The following is a 19,921-nucleotide window of genomic DNA, read 5'->3' on the forward strand; positions in this document are numbered from 1 at the left end:
CAAAAAGTATTAGATGCAATCGTCTCAGATGAAGACGAACTCATTACAAATCCATGTAAAGTGCTAAAGAAAATAAAAGATATGGACTGGGCCAAAACGATTGGCGATACCGCGACATTAAAACTCATTGCTCATTTACCAAGTTTTACTGTAAAAAGAAATTAACTGCAGAACTACATAAAGCAATTTCCAAACAGGTCAGCACAGAACCTAATCCTACGAGCTAGGCTCAACCTGTTCAAAACAAATGAAATAAGACATGTTCGAGGACAAGCACAGTCAAACACTTGCAGATTCTGTTCAAACGACATACAACCTCCAAAGGAGACAATAAGACATCTGCTCATGGCATGTACAGCGACTGCAGCACTTAGACAGTGCTATCTGCCAACGATACCGGGTTTCAGCACACTGCCAGAGGAGCAATTGTGGTGGTGCAGACTCATTGGGGGAGATAAAAAAAGTGGCAAATAGCAACTGCAAAAATGCTACAATACATTGACACGAATCTACTAAATATTAACAGCGAGCCATAAAGAATAAGCCTCCGTCTTCTTCTCTCAAAACAGAAAACACAAAGACGAGTTCATTGAAGTATCCTACAAAGCTTCAGTATTGTAAAATCATATTTTGATCAAACAATAATAAAAATTAAAAAAAATTAAAAACCCGGTAGTATGGATGAAACTCGAAAAACTCGAGTCTACGCCAAGTCGTCGAAGACTTATCCAGAGTAGAGTATTTCTCCGATACCACATAAGAAACAGAGGTCGTCAAAAACATCCATGACTTTGTCGACGCCATCGGTGCCGGCAGCTTAGACATCGAAGCCAAAAGCGTCTTCGATGCCTGTTCCGAAGACTTCATCAGGGTCGTCGAAGATTCCTTCAACACCTTCGAAGAAGCTTTCCATTCCTTCGACGAAAACTCAGGAGGAAGAGAGGAGATTTACTCCATTACCAAAATCAGACTTTTTTTAAGTCAGTCTTCGATTTTTGAAGAAACTGGCTCTGAGGATGAGGAAATCTCTCCTTTTGGAGTGCAATATGGCACTAGACAAGTTCCGGAAGAACTTATAGACCCAAAATCTAAGATGCGAGATCTGTGCGAGACTCTGCATTCTGCTAGTGGCATTGACACGTCCCCTGAATTGGAGTTTGCTAGACCTGACCCTGCAGAACATGCAGATTCAGTGTACAGAATTCTGATGAATAGAGTGGTAGAATATATGGGTTGGGGTAGAACCTCACCCACTTTTGAACAGGACGATATGACGGACATAATTGTTCGGGCCCCCAGAAGGATCCAGTTCTCCCCTTCCATAGTGCACTTCAGAGAACAGTGGAAAGGAACTGGGAAATTCCTGGAAATCCTAAAAAATACAGACCGTCTAGTTCTAATCCTGAATATTTAAACAGACATCCCACTCCAGAAAGTCTGGTTATTCAAGCAGCAACTACTTCAAGACAGACTGCATATCCTACTATCCCCCGGATAGAGAGGATAAGAAAGTCGATGCTTAGGCCCGTAAAGTTGTTTCTTCGGGTAGTGTGGCTCTTAAGTCAACCAATGTCACCTGTACCCTGGCCAGGTTTACCCATACCCTGTGGGACTGCATTTCGGCGGCGGCTGATCATATTGTGGAAAGGGAAGGCTTCCTGAATATTGTCAAAGATGGGAAGGAGGAAATGGGGGAATGTCTTCAGTCTGGACTGGATACTGCTGATAGTCTCAGCAGATCCATTGCTGCAAGCACTGTACTGCGCAGATTTGTGTGGTTGAGGAAGTCGGGGTTTGCACCAGATGTGCAGGCCAGACTTCTCAACATGCCTTTTGATGGCTTGAGGCTGTTTCGTAGTAAGGCTGATGAAAGCCTAGAAAAACTTCAGACCTCAAAAGCGGCAGCTAAATCTTAGCGCCTCCATGCGACAGCCTCAGAAACCCTATTTGGGCTCATCTTCCTGGAGGGGTCGTTCTTTTCGGTACTACTCCTCTTTTGGTAGAGGAAGAGGACAGGCTTTTCAAAGAGGCAAAAGAAATGTCCCTCATGGTGGACGAGGAAGAAGTGCGAAACCAGCCTCAGGAACGGCATCTGTGCCCTCAGCCGCTCCTGCAGCTGCCTCCAAATCACTCTGCGACCTTGTTACACAAAACCCCAGTGGGAGGCAGGATCTCTCAGCATCTGAAGGAATGGCGGGGCATTACCTCAGATGCTTGGGCACTGGAAACAGTAGCTCAAGGTTACTGTCTCCCCTTCCTAAAAAGGCCTCAGAACCTTCCACCGGGAACCAATTCCGTCAAAATTCCAGATCCGCTCCTGTTGCAGGAAATTCTAACCCTGCTGGAGAAAGGTGCTATAGAACAAGTACCTGTAGCTGAGAGGAACAAGAGTTGGTACTCCCCATACTTTCTCATCCCAAAAAAGGACGGAGGATTGAGACCCATCTTGGATTTAAGAGACTTGAGCAAGTTCCTCAGGAAGGACAAGTTCAAGATGGTAACCCTTTCTCAGATCCTTCAGGCTCTCCAACTCCAAGACTGGTTGGTATCATTGGACCTTCAGGATGCTTACTTTCATGTGCCAATCCATCTCAAGCACAGAAAGTACCTGAGGTGTGCGATTGGCAAGTTTTGAGTTCTGCCATTCGGGTTGGCCTCCCCCGGAGGGTTTTCACCAAATTAATGGCGGTGGTGGCAGCGAGTCTCAAGAGAGGGGGTATTCACGTCTACCTATACCTGGACGATTGGTTGATCAGAGTACGTTCTCCCGAACAAGCTCATGAACATCTTTCGATCACCTGCCACTTCCTTCACAAATTGGGCTTCTCCCTCAATTTCAAGAAGTCCCACATGGTACCATCCCAAAAGCTCCAGTTTATTGGAGCAGTCTTGGATACTTCCTCGGGAAAGCCTTGCCTCCCCGAGGTGAGAGCTGTCCACATTCTGCAGATGGAAACAAAGTTCCAAAATGCACAGCATCTACCGGCCTTCGATTTTCTGAGGTTGCTCGGCCTCATGGCATCCTGCATTTTCCCAGTGCCAGAGGCCAGATTGAGAATGCGATCCCTTCAATGGGCACTCAGAACTCTGTGGTCCCAGTTCTCAGGGAATATGTCTGATCTTCAAGTCCCAAGCACAGTTGCTCAGGATCTACTATGGTGGGCTTGCAACAACATCCTCAAAGGAGAATCTTTTTGGCAACCATGCCCGGAGATAACATTAGTAACGGATGCCTCACTCACTGGGTGGGGAGCACACACCAACGATCTGACAATCAGCGGTCGTTGGTCTCCAACGGAGTCCAAACTACACATCAACCTATTGGAGCTGAGGGAAATCAGACTAGCGCTGAAGGCCTTCCTGCCCTCTGTACAGGGAAAGAATGTCCTGATAATGACAGACAACACAGTGGCCATGTACTACCTCAATAAGAGAGGCGGAGTAGGGTCACTTCCACTGTGCAGAGAGGCAATGCAGCTCTGGTTCTGGGCAATACGAGAAGGAATCTCTCTATCGGCAATTCATCTAGCCGGAGAGCAGAACACGGCGGCAGACGCTCTAAGCAGGCAGAGCATGGTCTCTCGCGCGTGGGAGCTAGCTCAGGAAGTCCTTCTGGAGATCATCGCCCTTTGGGGAATCCCTCAAGTGGATCTGTTTGCTACCGCGGTCAACCGGATGTGCGACCAGTACTGCTCAAGGGAATCTCCTCCCGAGAGGAGCTCTAGGAGATGCGTTCATGGTGGACTAGAAGTTCCCACTTCTGTACGTGTTTCCTCCAGTCCCCGTGATTCCTCAAGTTATCAGGAGGTTGAGAAAGTTCAGGAAAACCATGATCCTAATTGCCCCGGATTGGGCTAGGAGGACGTGGTACCCGGACCTTCTGGACATGTCCATCTGCCCTCCAATACGTCTTCCGCAAAGAGAGGATCTTCTCGCGCAAGAGGAAGGTCGCGTTCTCCATCCAGAGGTCAAGACACTCAACCTTCACGCATGGTTTCTGAGAGGTTGAGATACAAGGATTGGGATATTCCGGATGACGTTATGGAGATTTTGCTTTCGGCCAGAAGGCCAGCAACAAAATCTTTGTACCGATGTCGTCGGAACAAGTTAAGGAACTGGTGCAAAGATAAGCATGTGGACCCTTTTCAATGTGGCACCCCAATGGTACTTTCTTTCCTATTACATATAGCCAATCTGGGGCTCCAGATCGGAACAATTAAAGGATATCTTGCTGCGCTATCCATTTTCAAGCGCTCCTCGGAAGAGGTTTCCTACTTCAAAATTCCATTAATCATTCAATTCCTGAAAGGGCTTACTAATGTGTACCCTCCAGTACCGTTTCATGTCCCAACTTGGGATTTAAATCTAGTACTTAAGTTTCTAACTTGTATACCTTTTGAGCCTTTGCACTTTTGTCCCATGAGGCTTCTAACATTAAAAACCGTCCTTTTTGTGGCCTTAACATCAGCCCGCAGGGTTAGTGAACTACAGGCTCTCTCATGTAAACCTCCATATACTATTTTTTACAAGGACAAGGTAGTTCTTAAAGTTAAAACTTCCTTTTTACCAAAAGTAGTTTCTTTCATTTGTCACAAAAAATCATATTACCAACATTCTATCCTCCTCCTCATTTGGGCAAAGAAGAGAGACTGCATAGACTGGACCCCAAAAGGGCTCTCAGTTTTTACATTTCACGAATGTCAAAATTATGTCAAAATGACCAACTCTTTGTAGGTTATACAGGTCATAAATTGGGATTATCGGTGACAAAACAAACCATATCCCGCTGGATCATTCTGGCTATAATTGAATGCTACAGATTGGTGGGAAAGGATCCCCCAGATGGGCTTCGAGCCTATTCCACTCAGGGGGATGGCTACTTCTGCGGCTCTGAAGAGGGGAGTTCCTGCAGCGGATATTTGTTCAGCTGCAACATGGAAATCGATGCATACTTTCATCAAGCATTATTGCTTAAATGCTTCCTCCTCCAACGAGGGGTTATTTGCCAAGGCAGTACTTCATTCCATCCATGAAAACAGTATCTAGTACTCCCACCTCCAAAATTGCCACTGCTATGGGAGTCTTATCATAACATGAGGAATACGTGGAAGGACGCAATCCATTCGAAGAACAAGTTACTTACCAACTGTAACGTTCTTTTGACTGGATGTTCCTCTCGCGTATTCCTCATCGACCCTCCCAACCTATCCCGCAGTACAGTTTGCGTTTTTTTAAAACTTTCATCTCACGAAGAGTGCATCAGTCATGAGGCACGTCGGGGTGTTCCTCCAATATTTCATCGAAAAAACAGAACTGAAGCCAACGGGCGTGGCTTGAGCTATTTATACCATCAGTGACGTCGACAAGGTACGAAGGCCGTCGAGGGACAATTGACGGCAAGACCTCGAGCACAGCGCCCTCTGCCAAAAAAAATTCCGAAGCTGGCGATAACTAATTATCATAAAATGAGGAATACGTGGGAAGAACATCCAGTCGAAAGAACGTTACAGCTGGTAAGTAACTTGTTCTTCTTGGCATTTTCTCGGCTTTGGCCAATGCTGGATTTCTCATATCATGCATTCAAATCTTTGTGCTTCCTTGCCTTTGCTAGCACTTGTTTTGAGTTAATTCAGTTTACCGTTTCAGTTCTGCTCAAAAATGTCCTTTCAGTAAGGTTACCAATCTTTCTTTGACTCCTCAAGAGTGCTCCCAACTTGCTTCCATTTCATTCAGTATTCAAAAATGTCTTATCTGCTTTAACTTCACATAGCAATGCGCGTTTTCCGTTTATATTGATGTCCATAGCTTTATTTCTATGACTGCCTGCCAGCTCGGTGTTCCCCCTTCTGGTTGCACTCGCTGATCGGTTTTACGGTTTCTTGCTAGGTCCTCTGCCGCCACGGGTACCTTTCTCCCTTAGCGGTCCCTTGCGTTTTCTCCAGCGATCTTTATGGCTTGCGCACAGCCAGCAGTGCTTCCCCTACAACACAGGACCCACACAACCATTTCTCTCGGTCTCACCGGCCTCCTCCTTACGGCTTGCCACCCGCCTCCAGCGTCCTGTACCTCTGCTTCCCCTGCATACGCTCTGCACCACTTCTCCATGGGTCTCGAGCGCTCCTCCTGCCACAACGCTACACTGAAGAGGTCTGCCTGCACCCAGGAGTTTGAGGTCATTCTCCCACAGCTGACTCCATTTCCTTGGGGATTCCAGATTTTAAAGCGCCTGCCTCCATTCTCATTCCAAAACGGACTAGACTGAAAACCACTAAAGCAGTAGTCCTGCTTTGCTCCTGGTCTCCTCCTCACCCCAGTACTAGGCTGCCGTTGATAGGTGTCTACTTTAACAAAGTGAGGATGTGTTTTTCTAATTGTCCTCTTTCGTCCCAGTAGCGTACTGGTGTGTTTTGGGAATGGTTGAGGGGAAACGCAGGGAAAGGGCTTACAAAAGCCTATAAATGTTTGAGTGAAGGAGGGTTTGTCATGAAAGGGAAATGGGGGATACCATGTCTTGCCTAAGGACGTCCTTCCCCCACTCCCAAAGACTCCTTCACCCAGGTGATCCTCCCTCTCCTATCCACCCACCAGGGTCTGGATTCAAAAGCAATGTTCTTTCCCTGACCACCCAAGAGGAAGGTACCGGAAGAAAAGAAGTCAGGACGCCCTTGGGTTCCTCACAGGACACATTGGGAATTATATGGCCGTCTGGGAGGAGGGCGGCAATGCCCCTTAGCCGCCTAAGCTCTGCCTCTTGTCTATAACATCATCCGATTTAGGTGGAGACTGAACACTTTTTACACTGGAGGGGAAGAAGTAAGTATGGACCAGCTCCTCATAATGAACTTCAGAAGGAGCTGGCAGGTTACAAACTTGTCGGAGAACAGAATGTCAAGGATCCAGTCTGAATAAGACCAAACAATGGTAAGATCACCAAAAACTTCCTCAGCTGTACAATGAAAGGACATTGGTGAGCATGTAGAGTCCACAAAAACAGGCAAAAGTCTGTTAGAGGTTGCAGGAGGCTGCACCAGTATCGAAGAACCAAGCAATTGCAGGATGTTTAAAATTACCAGTCGTGGACACCTGATGTTAGCAACAGAACATGTTTCCTACTGTAGGCTGAGGGGTGAAACTACTCCGGTACCATAGACAAACTCCCTGGAAATCCTTACTGTACAAAAGCCTGCCAAGTTTATTGCCTATGTTTATTTCTTACTCAAGGGACATCTTTCCAAAAGTAATCTGAGAGAAGGCAAAGGCCCAACTTGTAACATCTTCAAGATGTCAACCAACTTTGTCAAACATCGTGATCTGCCCAAATAAAAACAAAAATATGTATGGATAAAAAGGGTTTTAAATTGATCCCCTTTTTAGTTTCTGTGTACAAATGTAACACACGGATCGGAAGTGCCCTCAGTACCTTTTCTGTTGATTGCATTGAATCCCGTTTTTTGTATTTGGTTCTCATTGCCATTTCTCTGGTGTCTGGGAACGTGATTTAAAAGTAATACTTTGGTGGTGCCCTGATGTGCATTATTTGGAGGCAAACACTGCCACTGCACCAGGTTCAGTGTGTGTATTTGTTTGCATCGTTTTTATTTGTATTGTTAAAGAAAGAGAAACTTGTAAAAACGACCCTGCAAACTAGTTTACCTGAAGCACCAAGGGCAAATCTGAAATAAAAAGAAAGCCTATTTGACGGTTAGGCTCTGCAACTTCCTCAGTACCTATTGATGTCCTCTATGTACTCCTTTCTCTCCACTCCTCTCCTGCTGCTCTCAGCTTTTCTCTTTTTTCACTAACAAAAGGTGTCCTATTTGCCTTGAGATATCCAGCTTGATATTTACTCTTTACTCTTTGTCGAATAAGCTGTAATTAAATCCCGTCCATTACCACCTTGTTCTTCAATGAGACATAAAACCACATTGCAGTAGACAGAGTTGGCTCCCTCATTCTCCCTGACCGTTCAGCTATGTTTGACACGATTTACCACAACCACCTCCTTTCCTGACTCAGAGTTGCAAGAATTCAAAGCACCGTACTCTGGATGGAATACTTTCTTGCTGCCCGATCCTGCATTATTGCACTTTGCCTCTGCTCTCCATTTCCAGTTAATACCTCAACCCCTCCCCTGTGGAGCCCCTCACAGCGCTTCCCTTTTTCCCATGCTCTTCAACATATACATCTGTCCACTGACCTACCTCATTCACCCAGGCTTAGCTCTTCACTCATTGACATAAGGTATAAGTAACCTGGAAAGAGACTGCGCCTAATTTTTGCAAATTAGTTTTATTTCTCAGAAAATTGCCCTTGCTCTTATTATCTATATCATCACTTTATTTTTGGATATATACACATGTCTACCAATGTGACTATTTGCTTATGTTTTCATCTTTTGTCTTTTTTATGACTATATAATGTTAAGACTAATCAATAGCCCTGATTTGAAAAAGGTCCTTGGAGGACCGAAACACGTGTCATCAACTACAAGGGCAATTTTCTGAGAAATGAAACTAATTTGCAAAAATTAGGCGCAGTCTCTTTCCAGGTTACTTATACCTTACACTATTTTGCAAGGGGTCTTGTACTTGGCTAAACCCCAGACCTGGTGAGACGCGACTCCATGGACTTAATGTATTGATTGTACCAACTACTTTCTTTGTTCACTACTATAAGATGTCGCCAAGTTAGACCAAACCTTCAAAGCCAAGGTTTTTGAGGAACTTCACTCATTAACCACCCTTGTTCAGGCTTCTTGCCCTGCTCAGCACAGAGACCAATGTTCTTGTTAGCATTGTGTTCTGCAAATGATGTAACAAATACATAAAACAAATATATCAATATTGATCTATTGTTCATTATATGCTATACACTTTAGAGTTACACTACCAGTAGGACTGCTCAGTAGGTGAGCATTTGCTGCATAGATCCGTGTAGGATCTGCAGTCACATGTCAATATTCTATGGAGTCCATTCAGCCCTTCATTTAAGTTCATTAAGTTAAGTGCCATTTTATTCTTAAATAGCATTTATCGTTACAGTGCTTAGAAGCTTTTATAATCTGCCACAAGACACTATATAAAACCTTGATGTGATCATGTTAAAGGCAACACATCTATATTGCAACAATGCATACTCCAATATCAATAGTCTTCCTATGTAAAAATGTATTTAATAGTGGCCATTATTATATTTTTGCCAAATGTTGATCTAAAAGCTGCTACTATTGGGAGGAGGGACAGGTGAGAATCAATGTGTGGAGGATGCTGATGTGAGGCAGAACTACAGGGTGAAGAGAAAAGATGTGTTCATACAGAAGGGAGCTATAACGTTTTAGCAACCAATGACACATTTACCAACCATGCCAACTATTTGTAGATTTTCAGAGGATTAACTCTTTCTGGCCTCATTTATTGACTAGATTGTGCTCAATGAACACCATCTTCCTGCCAGTTTCTGAAAAACATGGCTAGTTCAGGCATACTTTTCAGCTGACTGTTCCTGGGTTTACCCGCTAAAACTCTGTGCTTAAATTGACCATAAATTCCTTCTCATGTGAAGTTACTGTAAACATGCAGTCGAAGATCATACACGCAGACCCTTTGCAGCAGTTGTACTCTTGTCATTTTACATTTTTCTGCTCTCTTCCTGTAAGTCCAACTCGCTATGACATTTTTTCCAATGGTATTTTCAGCCTTTACTTGGGCCCCTGTTATTACAGAATTGGTTGCCGCCTTACCTTTGGAATGTGGCTCATGCCTCTTTCCGGCCCTTGCTGTACTATGTAACCCAAAACAAGATTGGGATTACGAGTTGTATACGTTCAAACATTTTTTCTGGAAATGAAATAGCTGTTAATTTTGTATTTTCAATTCTTTTGACTTGGTGAATATTTCTGTGGCATTCCTTTCATTAATGAGTTTGAGCCGGGCCAACTTTAAGATTTGGTGAGTTATGTAGCTAAATGATGACACCAATATCTTCAGGACCCCTCTCATTACAGCACATTCCAGTCAAAATGCAAAATGTTGTTTCTCTGCTGTGAGCACTCGTTTTGGTGTTGGTGATTCTGAAAGATGCTATAAATGTTGTTCTTTTAAATCCAATCTTATCTACGCTATTCACCCTTTTGTGCTAAATGAAAGGTAAATACTAGGCCTTACTACTCTTGTCCGCCAGAACGAACGAATATGCGCCTGTCTTCACGTATCACACTAAGGCATGCGTTTCTGAAAACTAACCCCCACGGGCCTGCCCTCAAAAACTCTCACGATATGCCCAAAGCCAACTCCATAGTCATGATGCTTGCTTCTAGCCCAGCCTGCCTCCCCAAGCACCACGATCATAGGATCTCGCCAACACTCTGCAAACACTGACCGTGTTTTCATAAGCACCTTTCAGGGTCTGCACCACAAGCCTTATCACTTAATACTCCCGCCATTGCGTGCCAACCCACTACGCCCATTACCAAGCCGCACAACCAAATGCTGAAGCCCCACACCAAACCTACGCCCCTAGCAAATTCTACTGCCGCCCTCAGCAACAAAACCACCAACTAGGTAAAAAGGCCAAAAAACGCCTCTCCCATCGCTACTTCATTGCTGACGACTAAGCCAGATATCTATGGAACTTCAGAATTACACCATCACTGAGTCAATGAAGAACCCATGTGTCCTGGAAGAGGCACCTAAATCCAACAATGTCACGAGCACAAAACATTCTTGACCCACGGTTATTCTCAGCTCTGTGAAAACTACCACGTCATTGGCTTTGCTCACATCTATTGCTACATGCCCTTTCAAGCTAGCGGCCACCACTAATGGGCCAGCTGCCCTTTCTGTTTATGCCACACGGGATCAGCATCCTACTGGTACCGCCTCCCTTGCGGCCCCCTCTATCACTGAGGCTGTCGCCACTACTTTGCCCGACAACATATACCAAGCCTGCTGTCATTATTCTACATGAAGCCTAACGTACCTTGTATACCACATGTATTGAGCCTACTGCCTTTACTATGCATGAAACCAAATGTACCTTGTATACTACATGCATTGAGCCTACTGTCTTTAGCATGCATGAAACCAAACGTACCTTGTATATCACATACATTCAGACCACTGCCTTTACTATGAAGGCAGCCTAATGCTCCATCAAGCCTTATGGCACTACTACTTTCAAGGGCATAGGGACATCAGAACCTTTTAGCCCCTACAGGTCTGTAGCTACTGGTACTCTTGAGACTACGACCCCAATCCGGCATGAGGCCACTCTCCTCGGAACACATGGCCTACACTATGTCGGGCACCACATTCATACTGGCAACTGATCCCACAGCGACTAATGTTAGTGGTATCCGGGAGCCCATGCCCCTGCCCACCGGCTCCCCTGAACCTGTGTAAAGTACACTTGATGCCAACGCGTCAGCCGAGCTCACCACCATTTAGCTTAATGACGTGGCTAGCAAACACCCCACAGTAAATATGGCCATGACTAACACTATTAGATCGAATAGCACTACCTCCTCAGATAAGATTGTAAACATATTAAAGGACCCCTCATTAACACTAGATCCCTCCTAGCCCATGCCCTCGATATATCTGACCTCATCACAGTAAACAAACTAGACCTCTTAGCCATTACGGAAACCTTGCTGCATGCAGCGGCGGGCCCTCTCATATCACTCGCCATCCCTGACAGCTACACCATCTACCGTAAGGACAGACCCTCTACTAAAGGAGGAGGAGTAGCCATAATAGCCACAAAAAAACATAATTATCGGAGAATGGTCAAACGAACTGTTCAACTCTGCAGAACTGCTTTCCATCAAACTATCCCTATCTAACACTGCGACACTGATGATCCACACCATTTATAGACCGCCAGGCCCCCTGTCATCCTTAGAGGAAGACATTGCTAATCTCCTCTTCAACAATACCAAGCCTTCCTCAAGGATAATCCTTATGGGAGAGACAAATCTAGGCCTCAACCACCCTGCAGACATGAATGCACTGACATAGCCATCTCTGTGGTAGCACTGGGCCTCACCCACTACATCAGACCCGACGCATGAGAAAGGTCATACACTTGACTGGCCAGCTGATATGAACTGTAACACCAACATCATATAGAACAACCCATGGTCTGATCATAACATTATCAGGTTCTCTATTCCCAGTGATAATTTACTAAACACAACTAACTACCAACACACAGACAGTGATCCCAATTCTATGGTGGAGCTCTACAATCAAACACTCCTGCTAGCCATTGACAAAGTAGCTCCATTGAGGACGTGCAAACGAAAACCACTATCGCACCTGAATGCCTGGTACACCCCAAATCTTAAAGTCTTGCGCTCCTCCAAACGAGCTGCAGAGACCTTATGGGAAAAATCCCCTTCAATCATTAACAAAGACCTATTAATCTCCTCAGCCAAAGCCTACAAGCAGGCCACCCCCCCACGTAAAAGTGCAACCTACAACACCTGAATACAAAAAGCCAATCCAGGACCTAGAGAACTATTCGCCATCCTGTGTGAACTGGAAGCCCCAATCACTCCCCCTCACAATTGTACAAAGGACCGCACCTGGTGCGCCAACATCCAAAAGGCACTTACTGACAAAATCGCCACTCTCCAAGCCAAAAGAAAAAGAAAAAAGAAAATTCCCACTGTCTGAAACATGAACTAGCCCACCTCCACCGCCTGTCCACTCCTTTGAACCATTCGCATTCAGCCTTGTCACCCTGCCTGATGTTACCAAAACTATGAAAGCCCTTAAGCCCTCAAGATGCCAAGGTGACCTCTGCCCGGCTTCCTTCATCAAAGACTGTCATTGAACTTGCCCCCTTCATCGTATCACTCATTCACAAGTACTTCTCATCAGACAACATCCCCACCAACCTTAAAGAAGCGAGGGTACTTCAGCGTCTAAAGAAACCTACACTAGACCTGAACAATCCAACCAACTACCGTCCTATTATGACAGTGCCCTTCCCTCTCAAAATACTGGACAGAGCAGCAGATCTGCAAATCCAGAAATACCTGAAAACGTACAGTCTGCTTGGCCGTCGCCAATCTGGTTTCCACCCTGGTCATGGAACTGAAAAAGCTCTCCTGGACCTAAAAATCCAAATGGTTGAAATCCTAGACAGCGGGGCATCTGCTTTAGACTTAGTCGACCAAAACATACTATGCCAACACCTCATCAGCCGCCTACTTCTTTTCAAAGTCCATAACCTGGATAGAGTCCTTCCTCTCAAATCGCACGACGAGTGTCTTCTCTAACACTGCTGCGGCCCTCCGTCCTTGTGTCTTGTGGGGTCCCCCAAGACTCCTACGTCTCACTGACTCTGTATAATATTTTCACTAAGCCACTCTTTGACCTACTCGACAACTTGGGCATCTCCTATACAAACTATGCGGACAACACCCAAATTCTCGTTCCCATCACGGTAACTACAACTCGCACTCGACCGCACTACACCAAATTGACCAAACTTTCCGAATCTGGATGGCTCATCATGGTCTGTTTTAACAAAGAAAAACCGAGATCGTCCTCATTGGAACGCAATTTCATGTTAAACTAAGACTACTACAAATCCTTCACCATAGACTGAAAACCCTATCCTAGCCTCCAAATCAGTAAAAACACTAGCGGTGTATCTAGATTCCTCGCTTTCCCTCACAAGACATCTGAATGCAATAGCCTCTGCGGCAGCATACATGACCAGACTCATCAATGCCTGCAGACCCTTATCTCTGGAGAGCTGCATCACACTAGCTAGAGCATTAATTCTCTCAAGAATCAACTATTGTAACGCTCTATTTGCAGGCGCAACTGCATGCAATATCAGAAAACTACAAGTGATGCAAAATGATGCCCTAAGAGCTCCCCTGAACATGCCCAAAAGAGAACACATTTCATCTGCCAGACTTAACACCCATTGGCTCCCGGTCCTGTTCAAAACACTTCCTCTCACTCACAAATGCCTCTCCACCACTGCTCCCTCATACCTAGCGAGTGAAATTAACAAATCTTAATCCGACAGACCCACCAGGGCCGCCTACTCACACCTACTGTCCTAGATTAAAGCAGTCCAAAGGCAGGAGGCCGCAGCTTCCCGATAGTAGCTGCCAAGCATTGGAACTCTTTTGCACTCTCGCTCTGCTCTGAAAAATCCCTCTGGCCCTTCTGCAAAAGCCTCAAAACCTGGCTTTTTTCACAAGACCCCAACAGCCTTTATACCATTCTGCATCACTAGGCATGACCTGCGCGCTGTCATCCCTGCTAACACTACTGATATGTGCACCTCTGTAACCAACAACCAGACTCATTTCTTATGTACTTTTACCCTCAGTGTCTTGCCTGTGTTCTTTGACTTGAATGTAACTTGCCAACAGATTCCCACAGACTTGGAGCGCTCTACAAATGCTAACTAAATACATTCATTAGACTTTTTACTTTGGATTACAAGTGCTTTTGAATGTTATGTTTGCTATCCTGCTGGGGATTACATTGTCTTATGTTTTTGCAGGGGTTCTTTGTGGATTGATTGCTATAGCGGATACAGTGAAGCCAGAAGCACTACTGGCAGTCCACACACTGAAGTCAATGGGTTTACAAGTCATTCTCATGACTGGAGACAACAGCAGGACTGCCAGAAATATTGCTGCCCAGGTAAGCGTTGCTCCATGCAGTATTTTATGATTTGTTGAACAATAGTAGAGCACTATATGGTCAATTCACAGTGCTGAGTGTAAGTTTGTTCTTAATGTGGCAGATGATGGTGATGAGAAAGGGTCTTTAAAATGTTACAATATTTTTCAGCATAGTTGTGTTGGGTGAAGACATGGGAGAACATAGCTTGGCTTAGTCCATTTTTGGATGGCCCAGCTGCCCGAGAGCCTCAGAGTGCCAGGCAAGGCCCAGTTAGTATATATCAGCAGCAAATGGCCAAAAGTATTACAACAGGATATAGTATAACTTCCTTTAGAGTTATGTAGCCATTTTTCTTGACGCTTCTTGTCTTTGGGCACCAAACTGAAAGGGCCCAAAAATATGAGGAATATATTTAAAATAACCAAAGAAGAAACAGTCCCTGCTTTTCTATTTTTGTTTGTTTGTGTTCCAGGTTGCAATAAGACAACCTATCACAATGTTACAATAATCAATCAAGTCATTACAATTCACCCCAATACAAAAAATCATAAAAGCAATATATAATGAATTTGTCGACCACATAAACCAGTTGGGGTTAAGTTATGTTAAGTTTATCAAACTTGCCTCTTGTAAAAATGTTAACAATCGTACATAATATTTCCTCTCCACGAGAAATGCTGACCAATAAGGATTGTTGGATTGTATATAAACAGAGTTGAGTATAGAGAGCTCACTTGGGTCTGCCGATAAATCTCTACACAAATGACATGCTACTTTTACTTCATTCTTCGCTCTGACTTGGCAGATCTCTCCGGTCGGGAGAAGATTAAGGCGGTACTGCAGAAGCTGGGCTACCCAGGATGAATTTGGGAATTTCTTTAGATAATTTGGAAGTTACCCTAAAGCCTTATCTAATGGAGACAGGCTTATGTATAATGTATATTGGCACATGGTTGTCATTGTGGTTATCCAGTCTGCCCTCAACATAGCCTTTTCTACATCACAAGGATAGCTTGTGAGATCCTCAATTGATAGCTCCATTGTAGAGTTAATCGTTTCCACTCTTTGCTTTAATTTATTAGCCGCTTTATTTCTTTCCTATTCTAAGGTAACTGCCAAATCAGCATACAGAGAAGTCTGTACAGGCACAATATATTTTCTGTGCAGCGCTACAATTCTTAGATCTACTATACAGCTTAGTGAAGTCAACCCTAGCTTAAATCGCAGAGAAGCCATAGGGACACATACTGGTAATCCTAGAGCATGTTTCCATATCCTACATTCTATTTTACTGAAGGGAAGGGAACATAAATTATCATTGATCCTAATTCTATACAAAAGGCTAGGGATCACTTTCATTTTATAATGCTGCAAATTCTCTTTGCTTCCTCTTTTACAGTATTTTGATTTTATTTTTCTCCTCTGCGCACTAGCTTGCTTGCGAGCCTTTCCTCAGCTACCTTCCCCTCCGCATTCAAGCATGCCACCATCATACCTATTCTGAAGAAACTTTCTGCTGATCCCCTTCTCACCTCTAACTTTCACCCAATCTCTCTTCTCCCTTTCCTCTGTAAATTACTTTAACGCCTCGCCTATTCCCAGCTCTCAGCCCTTGTTGCTAATCTTTCTCTCCTACAGCCCTCCCTACTGGTTTCCGACCTAAACACTCTCCTGAAACTGCCCTCACTTATATCCTTAACTCCCTCCTCTCCGCTCAATACTCTAAGCAATCCTCTGTCCTTAATCTCCTTGACCTCTCTGCTGCTTTCGACACTTTTGATCACCCCGACACTGTTGATCACCCCCTTCTTCTCTACACTCTTTCTTCCTTTGGTTTCAAAGGCTCTGTTCTTAACTGGCTCTCATCTTAACTCTCCTCCCGCTCATTCGCTGTCTCCATGGGCGACCACACCTCACCTCCCCTTGGTGTACGGCGTTCCCCAAGGTTTGGTTCTCGGCCGTTTCCTATTCTCTTTCGACACCTTGCCCCTGTTATCTCCGCATTTGGTATTTATCACCATTTCTATGCTGATGACACCCAACTCTTCCTTTCCTTCTCCTCTGTCCTCCACCTTAAACTCTCGTCCTGTCTCACTGCTATTAAAAACTGGATGTCATCCCGCTTACTTTCTCTCAATACTGATAAGACTGAAGTCTTATTCTTTCCATCCAATACTCTTCCCCCTCCTCCACCTTTCATTCACTTCCCCCCTCTTATCTTCCTATCTCTACCCACGCTCGCAATCTAGGTATACACTTTGACTCCTCCCTCTCCTTCTCCCACCATATTTCTCTTACCTCTCACGCCTGTCGCTACCACCTCTTCAATATTCCCGAAGTGTGCTCTTCTCTCACCTTCCATGCTACTAAACTTTTAATCTCCTCCCTAATCTTCTCTCGCCTCTTCTATTGCTCCTCCCTACTCTTTGGATTACCTGCTTCTCATCTTGCTCCCCTCAAATCTATCTACCACTCAGCCGCCCGTACCCTCTGTCTCCTTGCCCCGCATGACTCATTTCTTCTTCGCTCTCCTTCCTTGGCTGGCTTCCCTTTCACTCCCAACTTAAATTTCATTTCCTCCGTCTAGTCTTTAAATCCCTCCACGATCTGGCCCCTTCTTATCTCTCCTCTTTCTACACTCCTTCCCACTCCCTTCGTTCAGCTGATCACTTCCTTATCTCTGTCCCTCCTCCACCATGTGCCTCCTTCTGCTCCTTTCAGATCCTAGCCCCCCTGCAATGGAACTCCTTACCTCTCTCAATCCGCTCTACCTACCTTTTCCTCCTTCCACACTTCCCTGAAATCTCTCCTTCTCCATTCCCCACCATGAATCCCTCCCCACCTCTTTCTCTCCCCTTCCCTTGAATCTTCCCTATGATCTTCTCTACCCTCCCCCTTCCCTTTATCCTCACTCATTTTTGCCCTTATGCCTCTTCCCTCCTCCTTCCCTTCCTCACCCCTTCCCCATTCCCCCACAGATGAATTGCTCTACCTACTGTTTTATTGGTTCGATTCATGATTGTTTATTGCTTCTACTGTTATAATGTTCTATGTATTCTGTTATAATGCAAAGCGCGTTGGATGAAAGCGCTATATAAACAAAGAAATACAAATCCCAACATTTGCCAACCCACCTTCTGGAATTTATATGCTTTATAGCATCTCAACCAATTTTTGAACCGTTGTTTTTGGAGTTTGATGCTAGTCAGGAGCAAGGGGTCGCTTAATGAACTCCTTTTTAGATCACACATTTCTTTTTTTCAGCCGTTTCTTTTTTCCTTGTATAATCATATCAAAATGATGAGACCTCCCTGAAATTCTCTGGATGGTACTGTTTGTCACCCATTTACACGTATCCACAAAAGCATCAAAATTACATGGAGTCAGGTGGGCACATCTTTCACACTCTGGGAGAGCTTCAAGCAACTGGTAAACTCGCTCATTGAACTTACTCAAGTTACCTTTATGCTTCAGAATTTTATTCCCAGCAGGATTCACTTCTAGCCCTCTTATACCACCCTCAACACCTGACTGCGAGTATACCCCAAATTTAGCTACCAGCTTCCTATGACCACTCTTCATTATCCAGCACACGTAACTCCTCAAATAGAATAAATAATATGGTGACATAGCAATATAGTCCAAATGTGCAGTTGACCTTCCAACATGCAATGTTGCACTTGCTGGAGTGTCACAAACAATCGCACTATTAAGCTGGCTAAAATTCCAGCAGGCAAAAATGTTCTCCATTTGCTACCTGATGAGTGTACTTTCACCTTACTGCTGTCATACTGTTCCCGGTTATCTGACTTTGACCTGCAGACCGCGTTAAAATCACCAGCTATTATAATGTTGCATCTCTTATGCACACAAATAAAAGCTTCACATACTGCCCGACCGCTTTCATAAAAAGAATCTGTCTACTTGAAGCGGATTACAATATAAATTTACCAGTAGAATTGGTTGTTGCTGACAAAGATTTTTAACTACAACATTTATTGCTAGTACCCCATAGCATTGTTCACTGAGGACCTCAAAATTTAACAATTCTAATTTATTTACCGGAATTACAAGCCCACCTGAAGGTCTGCCCATGGAAGCTTTCAATGCCATTTTCGGAAACAATCTATAGCCGTCTACAATTAACGGCTTACATAACCAAGTTTCCTGTAAAAATTAAATGTTACAACATTTAAAAATGGTCCTTCTCTCCTGGGAACCTAAAACTATTAAAACCACAAGTGTTTCAGCTCATGAATCGCATCTTAGGTTCGTGGGTTGGTGATGTTAGAGATAAGGTATGGCTCCAATTGAATGCGTATGGTTTATTTCTGGTAAATGCCTTAGAGGATACTGCATGCTTCTTTCTGCCTTGCTAACACAAGCAGTGGCTAGATTGCTATTGCATACAGTTCGTTTGAATCATAGGTCAAACCGTGCATCCACATGCGTGCATAGTTATAGAGTGATTGCTGGTGAAGACAACTTAATTAGAGCCCAATTTGTGCTACTCTGCCATTTGGGAAGTTCTACTCGAATTAGATCAGAGTTGCCAATTGCAGATAAACGGGGAATATATTTCCACATGTCCAGTAGACTGGATCGATTCAGGAAAGGACTGTCATATCTCGGGTAAAGTTCTTGTGTTTTTACCAAGTTATTCAAAGCAGCAAAGGAGTTTGGGTTGACAAACGTACAAGGATTTAGATTATTAATCTGTCTATTTCTCCTAATGAATTGTGGTTTCTGCATTGTTGAATGGGCCATTTGTCGACTTGGCCTGGTCTCAATTCCTTCGCTACAAGGCACTAAAGTGGCTTGAGTTGAGGATTCAATATTAGCTGGCTCTATGACTGGATCTTTCAGCTGTAGTCTCAGCCATTTGTCTAAAGGGCCCCTCAATTCTACTTGTTTCATGATTCCCCTGCCTCAGACTTTAGTTACGAAATACTGTCCCAAACAGGCCGGGTCCGTCTGTACTCTATGCATGTCCGGACGGCTCTGCTGCCAGAATCCGAAGTCGGAAAAAGGCAACTCGCTTCAGGCTTTGCGATCGAGGCTTATTGATTTTATGCTTAGCCTTTTTTAATGTTTTCCTGGGGCTTCTCATCAATGAGATCTCGTTGCACAGGATTTCCATGGTGTCTTCTTCGGTAGCCGCAGCAATTGAGTGAGTGCGTTTGGAGAAGCAACATATTGGACACTGCAGTGTCTTATGGAGTATCGCAAACATAGGAAGAGAGTGAGAAGAGTTGTGGTTC

The 19,921-nt window shown here is 44.4% G+C and overlaps 1 protein-coding gene across 1 annotated transcript in view; it reads left to right on the forward strand.

The window, feature by feature from the left end:
- Positions 1–19,921, forward strand: part of ATP7A (ATPase copper transporting alpha) — a 1,086,974-nt gene that overhangs the window by 953,273 nt on the left and 113,780 nt on the right. The window contains exon 19 of the mRNA XM_069612588.1: positions 14,536–14,678. Within this exon, the coding sequence (XP_069468689.1) occupies positions 14,536–14,678 (143 nt within the window). The remainder of the gene's footprint in view (positions 1–14,535; positions 14,679–19,921) is intronic.

This window comes from Ambystoma mexicanum, chromosome 5p (genome assembly GCF_040938575.1).
Source record: "Ambystoma mexicanum isolate Mex_15411 chromosome 5p, UKY_AmexF1_1, whole genome shotgun sequence".
Lineage (NCBI taxonomy): Eukaryota > Metazoa > Chordata > Amphibia > Caudata > Ambystomatidae > Ambystoma > Ambystoma mexicanum.